The 17,843-nt window shown below is 37.5% G+C and overlaps 1 protein-coding gene across 4 annotated transcripts in view; it reads right to left on the bottom strand.

The window, feature by feature from the left end:
• Positions 1 to 4,485: 4,485 nt before the first annotated feature.
• Positions 4,486 to 17,843, bottom strand: part of MARK1 (MAP/microtubule affinity-regulating kinase 1) — a 36,385-nt gene continuing 23,027 nt past the window's right edge. For 2 of the 4 annotated variants that reach the window (XM_010562151.1, XM_010562150.1), the window contains exons 12-17: positions 16,576 to 16,769; positions 13,868 to 13,968; positions 11,535 to 11,696; positions 10,468 to 10,719; positions 7,578 to 7,622; positions 4,486 to 5,438 (exon numbers count right to left, since the gene is read on the bottom strand). In XM_010562151.1, the coding sequence (XP_010560453.1) occupies positions 5,084 to 5,438; positions 7,578 to 7,622; positions 10,468 to 10,719; positions 11,535 to 11,696; positions 13,868 to 13,968; positions 16,576 to 16,769 (1,109 nt within the window). In that variant the 3' untranslated portion in view covers positions 4,486 to 5,083. Of the gene's footprint in view, positions 5,439 to 7,577; positions 7,623 to 10,467; positions 10,723 to 11,534; positions 11,697 to 13,867; positions 13,969 to 16,575; positions 16,770 to 17,843 lie in introns of all 4 variants that reach the window. The other 2 variants (XM_010562152.1, XM_010562153.1) reach the window with 2 other exon arrangements.

The following is a 17,843-nucleotide window of genomic DNA, read 5'->3' as shown; positions in this document are numbered from 1 at the left end:
GCAAACCGTGTCCCGCCTTGCTGGGGAAAGCCGGGGGTTCGCTGCGGGAAGCCCACCACTCGCCCCGCGGCAGCTCGGCAGAGGGCAAGCCCACCCTGTCGCTAGCGGTGGGACAGGCGGCCGCTGCGGCCTCCGCGCCCCGACCGCTGGCGAAGGCTGAGGTAGCTCCTTCCCTGGCATCGCACGCACCGCTCCACGCCGGCAGCGGCTTCGGGAGGCCACGCTCTTCTTCCCCTCCGAAACAAAACGCCAGACTCCCTGGTAATCCCCCTGTTACAGGTGGTCCTGCCGGGAGCTCGGGCGAACAGCGTCTCCGGCGTACTGGGCTCCGTTGTGCTGCCCCCGGGCAGGGGGAAGGTTCGGAAGTCTTCGCTGAAGGGCAAAGTTTCTCCCTGGTTTTTGCCCAGGTGCAGGGGGAGGCTGAGGGCCACGCGCCTCTGTCGCTGGGTGGGCTGCAGTTTAACAACTGCACTTCCTAAGCCGGGTTCGTGTAGCTGGGGTCGGTCAAGAAATGCAAAATTGCACAGGGAGGATCAATATTATTTATTAAACCAGGTGGCATATTTATCAACATTTGACGCATATACAAATACTTCAGACAAGCAGGTGCGATAAGGGGACAGACTAATCCTTTACCGTGGATTTTTCTTACTAAGGAACGAAGCCTTGAACCTATGTCTGATGCGCTCTTTAACATTCAGCAAGCAAATCCTGCACCCAGCATGGTTACCCGCCCCAAGGATGGTGCTTCGCCATCGTCACGGCTCCAGCCAGAAAGCAGTGTAACGGACACCTCGGCCAACCCTCTGAGGGGTGGAAGACGCGAGCTAAGTCCCAGGTCTGTCACTACGGGAAAAGTGCTCTACCCCTTCCCCTATTTTATATTTAAAGGCGTCACCACTCCTGTTACCATCGTCAGGTTTTTAATTTAACTCTACAGAAGGATGAGGTGGAGACCTAAACCCAGGACATGCTCCGAGTACCGGTCCCAGACGGACACCTACCACAGACCACGCGTGGTCCTCAGAGCTTCTCCTTCCTCCGGGCTCTGGCTGCGGCAGCGCCTGCAAGGGCCCGTTTCTGACCCACCCAGTTCTCTCCCCCACCTCCTGGAGCCAGATGCTCAACTTGCCAACGTCCTGGAGGTGTAGGTATGTCCTAAACACTGTAGAGACTGTGAGACTGAGTAGCACCGTAGGTCCTGTCCCAAGTACCTGCTTTAACACTAATCACATGGTAGGGCCTGAAGCAGCAAGGTATAGGAGATAAATTTTGCATGCTCTAATGTGTTGCTGTAGATTTTAAGGTGCTACTTTCTTAGGTAGTTTGAGGGGTGAAGTAATTGCTCGATGCTGATTAAGCAGCAGCATCAACAAATAAAATACCAATAATCTGTAAGCAGCTGTTGAATGGGATCTTTCATCTTGTTAACCTCAAGCACCTCGAGCTAACTTGAAAAATGCATTAATATTTTTCTGGGGCTTTGAGAAGTGTTTACATCTAGGTTTTCTATTTATAGATCCATTACTGAATGTATACTTTGCCCCTAAGCGAGAAGTGCAAAGATGGTAAAAGATAGTCTGTCTTCTCAAGAGGGGCTGGCCTTTCCCCACAGACTGGGTTTGTACCTCATGAGCTTGTTTCATTTTCCCCGAGTTCAACTATCAAAACCCCAGAGAACAGATCTCTCAATTGAGATTTACTGTCTCTGTTTGCATGGCGGCAGGGGAACCACGTTCTGAGATTAAGAGGTCTAAGCTACCTCTCAGGTATATGACACCAGGTATCGAAAGTCTCATGTGTAACACCTCATGGAATTTTGGCATCATCGTAACTATATGGCAATGATGCCACTTTGTTCTCAAGCATTACTTTTCATCTACGGAAGCTGGAATGAACTTTTGTAGTCCTTTCATTGATCTATATACATTTTAATGTTTTAAATTGGACTGCATGAAAAGGGATCTACTTAGTTTGGAAGTGTCTCTATACTGTAAATAAAGAAATAAAGTGAAAAAAACAACCCCCACCCAAAGCAGAATCATGCGCTAGTCTAACTGCTCGCCCCCACCCCTCACCCCAAACACCCCCTGGAAATGCTGCCAAGAAATTACAACTGAATACATAAGCCCTCTGACGATCCCAGCCATCCCCAGCCCTTCCCGGAGCTGTGGAACATGATGTGGCATTTAACTGTCTTTCGGATTTCTCAAGTTAAAGCCGTGCTAATAAAATGCCACTGATCCCCTCCCACATGAAAGTCAAGCTGCATTTTGGATGTAAATGTTCTTATCCCCCTCTTAGCCAAAGAGTAACTTGCACGTAACAGGTACGTAACACGGCAGCTGTTGAAGGACCCAAAAACCAGGCATTGAGGATTCAGCATCCAACATCTCACTGATTTCCATACCAACTACGCTCTGCTTGCCAATAAAACCAGCGGTTCTGAAAAAGTACCTTTCTTGGATCTTCCCATCTTACTCCTGCCACAAAGAGGAGATCTGGAAAGCCAAATGAGGTGTCTGGGTGCAGCTACACCTTTCACACTCAGATTGTGCCCTCGCTGAAGCACTTGGTGTATTTGCTATTGAGAGCGTAAGGTGGTTCGCAGCTCATCTGCCAACAGGGCAGAAGAAGGAAGGAGGTCAGCAGGGTTTGGGAATTGGGGCAGTTTCACACTGCTGGCAGTTACTGGAAATAATACCGTTTGCAAACTGTCTATATAGAAACATTGAATTGGCACTTTGGGGTGCAGTGTTTTGTGGGAGAGTTGAACTAAAATCTGTAACTTCTGTTCTCTGGAAATGCTATCTGTGTTTCATGGAACATTAATACACCTCTGGTTACATCAAGCGCTGAAAACCAGCGACAATCTAGGGCAAAGTTAGCCGTGTAAAAATACGGCATGCAAAGCAGGAAGCTATCTTAAGTACTTAATCTATGGTCTTACAGCATGACCTATATTTTTTCCACTGAACCTTCCGAAAAGGCAAGGGGTTTTGTTTCATGACTAAGTTTATACATTATCTTGGATTAACATCATGGACATTATGTTCCAGTGGTGTATTTTCAAGGATCATTGAACATGCATGGACATTTACAGGTAAATTGAGCAGACACACAAACCCCTCCGGACGCTGATTTTTGGTGAATTTCTGGAAAAGCTCCTGGACATCCATTTCTAAGAAGTGCTAAACCACTGGTACTTTCTGGACAGCGCAGGACCACAGAACCGATGCAATGCTAATCCTGAATTCACACGGTGTGGAAGATGAAGCCCGTACACCTTTTGACTATTTTGCTACCTGCAGTAATTATTGTGCTTTGTATAAAGGGCAAACAACAAGTATTTTAGTATGAGAACTGTTCAAGTAAGTTTTAATAGAGTGCACCAGTGAATCAAGATGACTTGCATCAGATTTTGTTTCAATGAACATCAGATAAAAAAAGAAAAGGGGCTACAGTTCTTTCTTTCCAAACACCACCCTTTTTCTAAGGCAACAATACACGTCCATTTCCGAACATAACTGTTACATAGGAAAGCTACATCACAGTACAGTATGTAAAGTCCATCTCGGTCAAGAAGCCATTAGAGAATGGCACATTTACTACACTTACAGCCTTCTAACTTAGGGTTACAGAGTTTACCACAGCTTTTTTTTTGATTTTTATTTTTTAAAGTGACAATTTCTTAATGAACTTTCTATTCTTCACAAGAGTGTGCAGATGGGGCCCATATGTTGATATTACAGTAATTACGACATTAAATAACATTGCACAACCAACCTCTATGGTTAATTCAGTACAAAATAACAAGTATTAAAATGTACCAGTACTAGTGGTTTTACATAGTTTATAATCATTAATCATGAAGGAAAAAAACGTGGTTTTTTTTTTTTCTTTTCTTTTCTGTAGGCAAGTGCCTAATTACAAAGCTGCACATTACAGGCATAATGATGTGGAATAAATACAAGAAATCTGGTAAAATATTAAACACAAACAGGTTACATGGGAACAAACTGTACAACCACGAAAGCATAAATCAACAATTTATCATTATAAACAAGGTATGTTTAGCTGTAAAATATTATGTGGAATTTCATGTACTCTTTGGGGGCACATGTTCCAAAAGCCAAGCTAATTCCTGAGGTGGTATTATCAACTTACACAATTGGTCAACACTTCAGATTATCTTGTGCTATTAAACAGTCCCAATATTAATGTATTTCCATAAAATGGAATTTATAGTATTCTGAAGGCAGCTAACAAGTGATATTTTACACCATGATATTCAAATGAAATAATTACGGTTCTCCATTTTGGTGCTACATTTATTAACGGGCCATGGGAGTAAGCACTGTAATTTGCAGACAGAACATCACTTACACCTGGTTTCTGTTCCCCCACAGCTCTGAGCTGGCCCAAGGCAGAACAAAGATTTTAAACTGTAAGTGCCAACACTGTAAACATGTTTGTATTTTTTTCAACTAAACACTGTCCAATAACAAGGATAAGAGCCAAAGATAAGCAGGAACAGTCTCGCACAGAACAAAAGCCAATTATTCATCGACTTTTGGTTCAAATCATGAACAATCTTTAATTAAAAATGGTCATGCTACGGTTGTGAAAACTACTTTTGTGCATTTGACTCAGGACAAGTTTTTTAAAAAACGCATGATAGAGGTAAGACTTATAAAAACCACCAAAAATGTAAATGATAGGGAAGAACTTTTCCAACTCAAAGCATCAAACATACATTTCTGTGCAGAAATCTAGACAACTATACAAGATCTGAATTTAAGCAGTCATCTTTTTATTATACAACTCTATGAACATAAAATGAACAGAATGCTCTATATACTTACCTGTACATGTGAACATAACTTTTTTAGCTACAGTTATTTAATATAGGTCATACTGGATTTAACTTTACAATTCTGAATAACTATGTATAACCTTATTGCAATAAGGGCAATTTCTACATGGGGAGTTTCACAGGCCAATCACATTAGGCGTAACCAGTACATTCAAAGTGTAGATCATGTATGAATCTTCCCTGATCCCAAAAAAATGTAGGTTCTCTTTACAGCTTAAGCTCGTTTGCTATCTTGGATGCAATGTTCTTAAATGCGATAGAAGTCCCAGATATTCTCTTGAAACGAACTCCATTGAGCGACAATCGTGGCAGTTTGCAGACTTCCATCTCCCACTGAACAAGGCTATCTTGTCGTGCATCACCGTGAACACAGAAGAGCAAAAACCTCTCTTTTTGTTCGTAATCACAGTTATTAGCATCTAACACTTTCCGAATCTCTCGCATCATATCGTTCGGGTCCATAGAACTAGTGGTCTTCATACTCCATGTGAACCGCAAGGAGCGTGGCTTCGAATCTTTGCTATCCTCCTTCTCTCTGTCTTTTGGCTCCCCAGAAGCACTCCTGGAAGAAGTGACATACAGAACAGTCAAAAATAAAAGCAGTATAACCAAGAGATAGAAGAGAAATACAGTTCTTGAACAGGGGTTTCTAAACTGCGATTGACACACCACTAGTCACACACAAGCTAATTCAAAGAGTTAGATGGATACTGTTGGAACAGTTCTGCACCATCTCCTGCACACATGTGCGCTTTGGCATAGCACTGGGAGCTGCGACCAGCACTGGTGCAGTGGCACACAAGTGTGCAGTGTGCCCCTGGTGCAGTGGCACACAAGCAAAGCAAGTTTGGAAACCCCTGCTCTAAAATGTTCTGATGACATGTGCAATGGTAACTGCAGCAGACACACGTTACTCCATACTGCTCCAAAGAAAGTGGAATCTATGTGAAAGCATGACTGAAGTTCTGCTGATTTCATGGTCTGGAGCATGCCATACACCAACAAAACTGAAGTTGAGGGACACAATCCTGAAGCATAAATCATACTGTAAAAGCAGCAGAGGAAGAAATCCCACCCTGCGATTCACAAGTCTTCAGTTAATTCCCTCCCCTCTTTTCTGCCTTTCCCCCCTTTTGCATTTATTATTTATTTTTGACCTCTCTCTGTGTAAAAAGACCCTATAACAACGGGCTTTATTTTAACTGATGAAGCAGAATTTTGTGCTCCAATTTGGTTCTAAACTGCTGGTTTGTCAACCAGTTGAGTACACAGCCAGCAGCGTTGTCACAGAAAAAACACTAACATGCAGACGTAAAGTATTTTAGCTGATGCAATGACTTGGACAAAATTTCAAGGGAGTACTTTCCAATGAGTGTTCTTACTCTGACGCTTCCTTAATGAATAGATTACTTATTCCATTGTAGAAAGCATTTTGAGAAACAGCACTAATTAAAGTAATTCCACAGCCAACTATTTCTGTTCTTGTCCCAGGTACTTAAGATGCCCAATACCTCCCCATCCATCACTGGGGAAAGGTGCTGTTCTCATTTTGATAGTCTATAAACTGTCGCTATTCAGAGAGGAGTCAAAACAAGTATTTTAATTTAACTTTCAGTGTGATCCCCAGAGAACCACATCGATATTAAGGGATAGAGCATGGCAGGGATAAGATCCCAAACGACTTTTAGCCCAAAACAGACACTGTAGGATGACAAAAAGTAGAGGAAGCTAGAGAATGAAAGCAAGAGCTGAAAGCAACTTCACACTTCATTTCATTTGAACATTTGATTAATCTCTTTTCCCTTTCCACATCATGAATTCGACAGCTAATAGACTTTGAATTGAAAAGGGCTAATGTAGATAAAATGCATTGTGTATTATACAATGTATCCTGTTAAGAATGTGCTGCTTTTTTTTTTTAAATAAAGGCTTTCTGTTTTGAAAACTAAGTCGATACTTTCCGTAAGTGACCAGTTTAGAATGCAAACTACAATGCCTGTTCATTAGAGAGCATAAAAATAAAAAATTATGCACTGTGCTAAGCACACCAAATATGCAGAACCAAATGCTGAAACATGGCAAAAGAGCAGATATACTGGAGAATGAGCATATGAAGGAATGCTTTATTACTAACAAAGCATCTATAGATCTGTGTACAGTGGTTGCCATACAAATTCAGTATTTAGCAGTCACCACCCTTTTTGTCTGAATGTCACTTTATTTCTCAGTGCAAAGTGACATTCATTTCTCAGGGACTATAAGGTGTTTACTTCTGGCAAACAGCAGCTTTAGTAATGAACACAGTATGTAGCTATAGTAATAATTTAATATATACATATATACACACAGACACACACAAAGTATACTACATTTTCCACTGAAACCAAAAGTAAACACCATTAAATATTTGTAAGCCAAAACATGATTTTAAGTGCCTAAATGACTGGTTAACTCCTACAGGGGGCTTTATTATTCAAAGGAATATGCTTAAATAAAGTTTTATATTAAATACTTCGCAAGAAAGCAAAAATGAGGAATAAAGGACCTCACCAAAACCCCCTCCCCCCAAATAGAAAGCATTTTTGAAATGCAGATTACTTAAGCACTATTCTGTTTTACATCCTGATTAAAAATCTTTAAGAAATCACTTAAACCTTGATGCGAAAGACCTAGGAGCGAAGTATTAATAGTGGCTCCTCACCTTGAGGTGTCAGTTCTGCCACTGGCTTCGCCTTCACTTGGATCCCTCAAAACAAAGTTAAGGTTGAGATTCAATGATAAAGGTGAAAAATAAAAGTTAAGAAAACCTACATCTAGAACAACGTTAAATAGCTACTGAACAAAAAAAATAATAAATAAAAAAATCAGTATAATAATGTCAAGCCTAATACTGTTTAATAGTATTTTTTCACAGCTGTAATTTTAGTTTCCCTTTATGGTACCTTAACTTCTTTCAGCTCTGACATGTAATTGTTTAATTTTTTTAAAACTGATGGTAAAATTAACACTTTGTTCTCAACCTACTGCAGACAGAGCAATGGCCACATGTAATTCCAGCAAGCACAGAGGAGCAGTTGATCAACGTGGTCCAGGAAGGCTCCGCTCTGCACCCTTCTGGGCCAGGCCTTTAGACCTCAGTCCTGAAACCACTTAGGTACATGCCCATGCTTAAGCACACTCAAGTAATTAAAGACAGGACGTGCCTAAGAGTTTCTGAGACCAAATGTTTGGAGCCCAGTTCAGAAAGGTTACTTCAACGTCTGCTTAACTTTAAGCAAATCAGCTGTTACATTGACTTCGGTAAGATTACCGGTGAGCTTGAGCTTAAACATATCTTCTTATCTTGTTGAATTAGAGGTGTGCTTTACCAAGGAACAGTTTTATATTATGCCTTTTTAGTCTGAAGCAGCTTGAAAAATATCCATAGATTGTATAAGCCACTTACGTGCATTCCTAGTGCTGCTGTACAAACATTTTAGCACCAAATTTCAATTAGCTAATTAATACCTTCAAAACACAAATACTTTAGTAACTAACATCAGAGAAGTATCATTTGACATAAACCATTGATATGAAATACTTCCAATACCCTATTCATTAAGCATAGTCGTTATGCATTTATTTTATATACTTACCAGAAAAGGCATTTACCTTTGCCAAAAGATAGTAAAAAAAAGTCTTTCATGACACTTTCTAATCAAAGTATTCTTTAAACCATTATTTCCTGAACAGTACAGAAGTTAAAAGGCATGCAGTTATGTGATCCAACTAAAAGCACAGCAACCCCCCCACCCCCCCAAATCTCCACCCATGTAAACCCAGGCACTAGAAGTCTTAAACAACCCAAAGTTAAAAAAAAACAAAAAACCCCAAAACCCAAACCAAAACAACACAACAAAAACCCCCCAAACGCCAACAAAAAAGCCCCACCAGCAACAAAATAAACAAAAACCATACAAGGCCTTCATTATAGGAAAATGTATTTCTAGCAGTATAAAACACAATAGGAAATTGTATAAAAGTGTTCTATAGAAAAGATCATTCTAAAATACATAAATTTATAATATCTTAATTCTAAATGCAAAGTTTACAATATTATTTTAATATTGTAGTTTAACATAATGGCAATATTAATTCTTTGATCTGACTTCAAAAAAATTCAAGATACCATTCCTTGAAATAATGAGCTATAATGCAAAAAAACAGCCTGTGCTCTTGAAATTGGTTAGTTACTTAGCAGAAAATAGCTTTCTTCCCATTTGGAAATCTACACTGAAAACACAGTTGACCAACTTCACTGTTAACTTTTTTTTTTCTTCTTTTTAGAAAACAGAGAACAAACTCTCTCCCCCCAACTATGTAAGTGCTGGAGATACCAATAATGGAGGATCATAGTCCTGTATCTTCAGGTTTCTGAAAAAAGAAAATCATTCATATACTTTTTTTTTTTTTTTAGGTCATCATAGGAGGTATTACTTAGACACACACTGATGCACTATCAGCTCACCAGGTTAAATCAATTTTATGAGGAACATCACTGCATTTCTAGTTTTCTCTCTTCTTTTCCCTTGTAATATCACCTTACACAATTAATATTTTACTTACAGATTTGCAACTACTAGCTTAACCTAGCTTTGAATTTATCTTTTTTTTTTTTTTTTAAAACACATAAATGATAGAATCCAGTACATAACAGCATGATTCTGCAAAGAAAATAGAGGTTTCCAAGATATAATTCTGTTGTAAAACTGACAATAATGCAGTATGGACACATCCATAAGTAGGCTTAAGAGTTATACGTATATCACCATTAGAAAGAGGCAAACTGAAAATTAAGTCCCCTTTTGGGAAAACTATTGTGACTGCTAAGTCAACAGTCACTTGATATTAAAGAGTGTATTTGAAAAATCTTTCCCAGCACCTCTCCTCACAGTATTGTTACTGTTAGCATCATCACAGGAGTGAACACAGCTCCAGGATGTGTGGGTTTTCTTCTTTCAGAATCCTGAACTTATGTTTGAAGAATCTGGTAACATGATATGCGAGGCTGCAGGATACTGAAATATTAGTATTTCCAGACATCCAGACTAATGCCCACTTCTAAGCTTCTCATTTATTCACAAATTTTAGAATTCCCTGAAATAATTTGTTAATACCTATTCCCTCTAAGCACAGCAATAAAATAATTGTAAATCTAGCCCTTGCAACAAACTGCACCCAGTTAAAAAAAGTAAAATATTGTTAACGTTAAATAATGACTCATTTTTAAGTCACTGCTTTCAGTATTTAAAATCAAATGAACTTAACTTAATTGTAGTATCTTTGTAATTTAGCTGTAAAACCAGCAAAAAACCCTTTTGAGTAGTGTTCTCTTGCTCCTTTAAGATAAAGAAGCAGAATAGCCGGTGAAACATAATGGTTACAATATACACAGAGAAGTAAAACAAGGCAGGCTCTGGAAGGAACACACAAAACAAGCAGCATTCTAACTAGATTTACATTTACTGGAAATTCTCAATGACTTTGCAATTATGGCCCTAGTTATAGGCTGGGCTGCTTTTTTTTTTTCTCTTAAAAATCGAGGTACTAACCTGCGAACAAACTTGGAAGTTATCTTGCTTATTATACCAGTTGATGTCCCTCTTCTAGCATGTGCAAAAGCACCGGTTTCATGTGATGGTGAGGCGGGCGGTCCATTGTAAGTGGCATTACGCCGCTCCCTTAGCTGCTCACCATGGAAAGTGCTTCGACTTGAACTCCCCCGAGGAAAGCGGGTTCGGTCTGGAGTGGTAGTGCTAATACTATGAGCAGACGGGGAAGCAGCAGGCACTCTTTGAGTTGCACTGCTGGGAAAACAGAAGCATAAATAAAGAGAAAGACTATGCTAGAAACCCTCCTACACGACAACCATTTTTCAAAGATAGGAAAAAAACCCCGCTCTTGATTTTTTTTTTTTTTTTTTAAAACCTGAATCTGCTACTGATTTGCTTCTATGATTCTTACTTAGAAATAATCAAGAGAGATTTTCATTGTAAAATCAAATTATCTCAAGTATTAAGAGCAGTTGAAAAAGTATACACAGATAACAGGACAAAGGAAAAAGGTAGAAAAGTCTGTAGTAAGATCTGAAAGTGTTCCCAGCCCTCTTCCGGAAAAATATGTTCATCAAAACCTTTAACACACAAGCACTCCAAAAACTTAACAGATACTTCTTAAGTAATTATCTGGCACAAATAAATGTATAAAGCTATTTGGGCATTTAATAGCAAGAGCAACTATACTATGGTGCTTTTCGACAGAAATGAGCCTAGCAATCTACAAAATCAAGAGGTTAACATTTCAGTATTTCATTTGAATTCATGGTGGCCAGTGTTGAACAGTCCTGTCTAAATTAGTTAAATTTTTAACTACTTAAGTTTTCCAGAAGCTTCCAGAGGGAGGCAGTCAAGGAACTTCTTTAACTGTATGCAAACATGTGTGATGAACAAAATCGGGCTTCAATCATCTGTAATACCCACACTACTTGAGTAAGCTACTGTTTTGAAACAGAATGCAACGTGACAGTTTTGAATAGCTTACAAACATATTGAAGTATATCGTGAACTGAACAACATTTTTAAAGTGCACAGCATTAAAGAAATAATAATCAATTTGTTACCTTGGTCGGTAAGCTTCAGTGCCATCTTTGATGGTTGGCAGTGTAACTTTTATAGGATGACCAGAGGCAGACATAGACTTTTGATGTCGAGGCCGTGTTGATACAGCAGAAGCTACTGCAGAGCCTGCAGAAGATGTGCTACTCGCAGACATTTCTGTTAGGCTTTTACCACGACAGCAAGGCAGGAGAGACACAAATGAAAAGGGAGAAGAGAGGTTAGTGTAAAAACCCACAGAAAACAGGTAAAATAACAACTAATTTTTTCTTTTAGAACATAGGAAGTGCTGTTTAAATAACCAGAAGACTGAGTGACTGGGCTGCCTTAGTCAGCTAAAGTAAAGGATACAGAATTCTGAGAAAATTATGTTCATCCACAAATCAAATCACCATATGTGAAATTAGGCCTTTTCATTCCTCCCAAGATTAAAGCTTACACACACATTATTCAAACTAGTGAAGAAAGACTACAAAGAATACATGGAAATAGTAAAAAATACTGAAAAAGAAATTCGCAAAAGACAAATAGATTGATTAAATAGAATCTCCTTTTGTGAAGGGAATGCCCTTATTTTCAGTTAAAACTCAAACACCTAAGATTTGAAACATTTGGAACTGCTGTCATATTATCACTTGGAAGTGACTGTGTTTTTAAAGCACCTCCTCTGGACTATCCCAGCCACTGCTAGGCTGAGCCAACCCTTTCAAAATATAGTTCCTTCTACTGGTACTTTTATTTCTGCTTTGCCTAAGTGGTGAGGAAGAAAATGAAAGCAGCGGCAAAACAATTGTGTTATTAATTTTTAAAACAAAAGTCAAATGACTTAAGCCAAACTACAGCTTTGCCTCTACAAGCATAAACAAAATTGCGTTAATAATGTATTAGCAACAACAGTCCCAAAGCTAAATAATATTTGTAGCAAAGAGGTAAAAATTTTGGATGAATAATCCAATGACACAAGATGTTCAGCTACACCAAATCCAAATTCAGCTGTAACACAATGTATTGTAGGAAAGGAAAATATACAACTCAAAAGAAAATTGTTCTCCTTCATTTTTCAGAACACACTCAAAGAGCTGAGCATATTCATTGCACTCATGAAAGGAACAGGGATTAAGAATTGTCTGTCTCTTCAATACTGTAGAAAAAAATTTAAATATAAACTGTAAAATGAAAAACTTTGAAATAAAATATAATTCTCATTATAGTGGTCTTGCTATTAAATCTATTAAAATAAAAACTTTATCAATCCTTGCGAGACCAGAAAATTATTTTAGTATATATATTTTAACCCTAAATCTAAAAAATGTATGTTATCCTCTTTCTTTTTAAGAAAGGACTGTTACAAACTTTGTTCAAATATTTTAAACTATACACAAAAATTTGGAAAGACACTTTTGAAAGCACCCATCTAATAATTTGAAATTACCTCCTTAAAGCACTTTAAATAGCTGTACTTTACATGTTCCATAGCTCATCATTTTAGTATATATCAACAGCTCTATACTTTTCCTATTTCCAAAATTAAATGCATCATTAAAAAATTCAAACACTAAGACAGAAAACAAAACCAAACTAGTTTTCTAGATTATGTTATTTCATGCTAGGGATTTTTTGGTTCATTTTACTGTAACTGTTTTATTTAAATAGCTTTAAAAAAAAAAAAAAAAAATCAGAATAAGATCTATTACTTTAAACTAAAAAAAAAATAGTTTTTATCACTCTCCATTAAAGCCAATGTTTTATTTTTCAGTCAGGTACAGGGGTTAACACCAAGGATGAACAGAGAACATATTTTAAAAACCAGTAATTGTGGCAGTGTTAAATACAATAGTATTTAACAAAATATACTAAACTGAGTGTAATTATCATCCCACATACAGATACAAATTGGTTACCATCACTACTAAAATATTATTTAGGCCAAGAAATGATATCAAAAAGGATCGTCAAGTCTTAACAATTTCAACTTTTTGAGTGATTACCAGAAGAAATGAAAAAGGATCACTGTTAGGGTGATCCATCTGATGGTCTCCAACAGACTTGCCTACTTAGTTGTGAGCATAGTTACTTTACTCTGTGTTGGAAGACAACCCCTGGTAATAAATGTGATTCCATAAAAAAAAAAAAGAGGCAAAGGCAGATCTACACGTTTAGTTATAAACTGCAATAGAAACCTAGAAACTGTGGTGGAAGATGAGATGAAAACACACAGTTGGACTTTACATATTTCACACCATGCTTCATAATGGTATTGATTAATTGCATAACCTGCTTCTTTTCTATGCCTCAGTTTTTGTACCCAAATTTATAAGCAAGAAAAGTTGAAGAATACCTGTTGTCCTTCCCATTCTGTATTGCAGAATAGCGATCTGAAGAACGTTCACAAACGTAAGTATTCCTCCTTGTCATTCCACTACCAGAAAATACATTATTCTAGAATAAAATTAGGACTAAAATTAAATTAAATACTTTCTTCTACTGTATGTTATGTTGTACAAAAATGTAAGCATTGGAAGCAAATCAAAATAGAGTTTCAGCCATTTATGTATATTCTTAATGTCTTCAAATGTACTAAATTAATCTGTTGACACAAATCATTTATATCATCAGCTATTTTTTCCAATAGCTCATTCACCATCTTATTACTGTACCTTTGAGAGTATGCTAAAAGAAAACGCAGAGAAATTTAATTTTGCTGACACTTGCTTTACTAAGTAGTATTATCCAATTTCCACATACTATGTTACTGAATTATTTGTCTCTAGGATCAAAGGAACAAACTAGAATTGCAGAGAACACATCTATCTGGCTGGCTGACAGGCTTCCCTGTGCAGATTAAGTTGCCAACTAGAGTTCTTTGTTGCCCCCTGTCAAAAGAGTTTTCAAGAAAAAAATGAAAATATTATCTATGTGTGTCAGTCGACCCAGAAATTATGATACAGATAACATGGCAAAAAGGTCTTGTAGCAACAAATACTGACAGGACTTTCCTTCTGTTACTAATTTCAGTTTGCACACACTTCATAAAATACCTACATTCTCCTCCTCGCCCTGCCATGCACAGATTAGCTGCTTAAGACTTACTTTCAGTATATGACATACAATTCTCGGGTTTTAATACAGTACATACTGAATTTGGGGTGGGAGAGTTTTGCAAAGTGCTAACATTCCATACTGATGCATGCAAAAGATTTCAAATATACTAAACTTGGGTACTGCAGGACATCATGAACTCTGCAAGATTTACTCTGTGTTTAGTTCTCCCTCATCTACAGTTTTTCAGCATTAGTATCACCCCACAGAGACTACTGAATAAACTGCTTCAAAGCCAACTCGTAAGGGAGATTAACAACTGGAGTAACTGTTTCTGAAATTAAACTCTCCTAAGTTAGACTAATATGATGATGGTGATAAATATGTTTTTAAGAAATCCTGCCTTCCCCAACATCGTATCACCCTCAAAGTTACATAAAAGTACTTTAACACTACCCACATTAGCTTTGTTCATTTTAAATGTTTGAGTTTTTTAAAACAAATTCATTTTTTTTGTGTAAGCTGCTCAACCTTAACTACTGCTGCAGTATCAGACACCACTATTCCTTAATCATGCCCATCACAAAGTCCCCAAAATAGTAACAGAGCTAAAAATGTACAAATACTGAAGTTGCCATTAGCAAGTAAATAAATTTCTCATTTTTCATAGCAAAGATACTCCATTTAATCAGTTCTCACAAAGCAGAGAAATGCTCTTGACATATCAGCTTGTACCATACATGACTGTAATCAGCTTTGGGGCAATATAGTTTTGGGAAAGCTCAGATATGAAATCTAATCTTAGAAGACTCAAAGTTCCTGCATGCAATCCACACAGCCATAATTTCATAGACTCTTTGTGGGGGGGAAGAAACTCTACGTAAAATCTGAAAAAAAATAAAAATAAAAAAATGTTTAAAGCATCTGTGGATGTATTGCAGACACAGCCTGCAGAATATTAAGAGTTAAATGAACTTCAGCATTTATTTTGTTTAAAGAGAATACTAGCAGAAATGCATATCATCATCCTGGAATATCCAAGCACATAGAATCCCAAAGGACAATGAGAATTCTGCTGCCCACCTACTGTACTAAAAGATGGCCAGAATTTTTGCATTTAATACAGCATGTCCCTGAAATAGCAAAAAGCGTACTTGAATCTTAAAATTATGATTCATGCATATTTCTTTTTTTTTTTTCTTCACATTAACTCTTGCTCCTAAGTAGCTGTTTAAACACTATGCAATATTTTTTCTTTGTGTATCCTAAACACCAATAGTACTGCACATGGAACTTCTACAAGGCAAAACAGATGCTTTCACATTAGGAGGGACAGACTCTCTTATTTGGAACAAAGATGTCTGAGGCAGTAATATGATAGTGGTTTACAAAGCTACGAATGATATCATAACAGAAGAGCTAGCAAATTAATAATTTCTTAATACAAGAACCAGGTTGTAATTCATAACATCAACAGGTGCACACACCAGGGAACAAGTGGGTTGTTCTCCCTCACCTCACCCCATTTCTGAAGTCCAAAACGAAGTGGTTTCAGAAAGCTAAACAGACAAATTTACAGAGGAAAAAGTTCATGAGGGATATTACGTGGGATTATTCAGGTGAAATCTCTCATTGAGGAAGTCCCTTGACTTCCTTGTAGATACACAAGCGTTAGAAACCAGAAAAAGAGCACTCTGTATTGGCTCTGTTATTATGTTCTTTCCCTAAATATCCACTATTTGTCTTGACAGATCTTCAGTTTGCTCAAGTGCAGACGTTCTCGTGCTTACTGTTATATTAGTGTTAGAAAAAGTAAAGTTGTGGGGGAAGGGAAAGGTTTATTTTAAAAGACATCCACTGTAGTCTATTTCTGTCTGCCAGCAAAAGTTACCAGAAATAGACTTAGTGGCTTATTCAGTAACCATTATGTCTATAGTAACCTTATACTGCAGATTTTGTTTAAATAGGGAAAAATAAATATAACAAGCCAAAAGCACACACACTCACACTGGGAACTGTAGTTGATTTCTTTCTTTCTGGACCCACAAGTGGACTTGCAGCCATCTCTCCTTTGGATCCCACTGTAGTGCTGCTAAGTTTGCGTGAGACATCCTTGTCCCAGTCTTCTTTCTGTTCACTTTCCACACTATTTGCCTGAGCCCTTTTCGTGTATGACACAGCAGGAGGAATTGAGGGACCAACTGCCAAATAAAACCAGTATTAATAAATATCTAAAAATAATCACTGCATTTTTCTTGGCCAAAATAGTCTAAATATAATTCCCGAGGCCAAAAAAAGCATTTGAACAACTATGACTACAAACTCAGCACATATACCAACCTATTAAATTGAGCTTTGACAGGCTATATTCTTTTTACCCACTTTGTCTTCATTACCAATTTGCAGTTCAGAATTAGTTCCCATTTCACATCAATAAGTAAAACATAGAATAGTGTTTTAATTCTCATTTTAAACCCACGCAATTTGTGCAATATTATTAAAAAAGGAATTAGAGGATACTTTTCAAATTGGGTTTTTTTGGTACTTTTTGCCTCGTATCTTTTCCTCTGAACACTATGAAAAATCCTGTTCCCCTGAAAACCCTAAAACTACTTTGTTTAAAAGCATGTTTATATTTGGAAAAATTACAATTCTTTCCCCCTCATCATTCTTTAAAATGCTTTGGGGCAAAACCTCCATCAGTAGAATTTTACATTCCCTTGAAATAAAATCACATCAGCTGATGATCTTCACAATATTGGTTACTTTTTTTGAACACCACCATCACCACACTAACACAGAGTAAAATAGTAAAAAAAAAAATGGGGAAAAAAATTAGAAATAACAATGTAAATTAGGCAAAGCGCCAAATATTTTACAAATATTTCTAGTAATTTAATAGTTCTCCAAGGGAAAAAAAAAAAAAAAATCACCTTTCATTTAATGTTTTAAATATGCATTCCTTTTTGATGTAATTACTTTCACCTGAAAATGTTTCCTGAATACTTGGTAAAATTGTTGTCTCTTGGAAACAAACAATTTGGCCCCAACTCCAAATGTAGTGATAAATGTCACAGTTTGCTGCCTTTGAGTTTATCCAGACCAATATTTTGCCATTACGTCCTAAACAGGAAACATCCTCAAGCTCTTCTTTAGTGAGTCAACCAAGTAACAAGTCCAAAAAATTAAATCAGTAAATTACATTGACCCAGATTTACCATAGAAGCGTTCATACAAATAAAAGCATCACAGCGGAGCACAATGAGATACACAAC

The sequence above is a fragment of the Haliaeetus leucocephalus genome, unplaced genomic scaffold (assembly GCF_000737465.1).
Source record: "Haliaeetus leucocephalus isolate CR32 unplaced genomic scaffold, Haliaeetus_leucocephalus-4.0 Scaffold156, whole genome shotgun sequence".
NCBI classification, from domain to species: domain Eukaryota; kingdom Metazoa; phylum Chordata; class Aves; order Accipitriformes; family Accipitridae; genus Haliaeetus; species Haliaeetus leucocephalus.
Note: the sequence above shows the minus strand (reverse complement) of the source record. Positions and strands in the feature narration are given on the sequence as shown.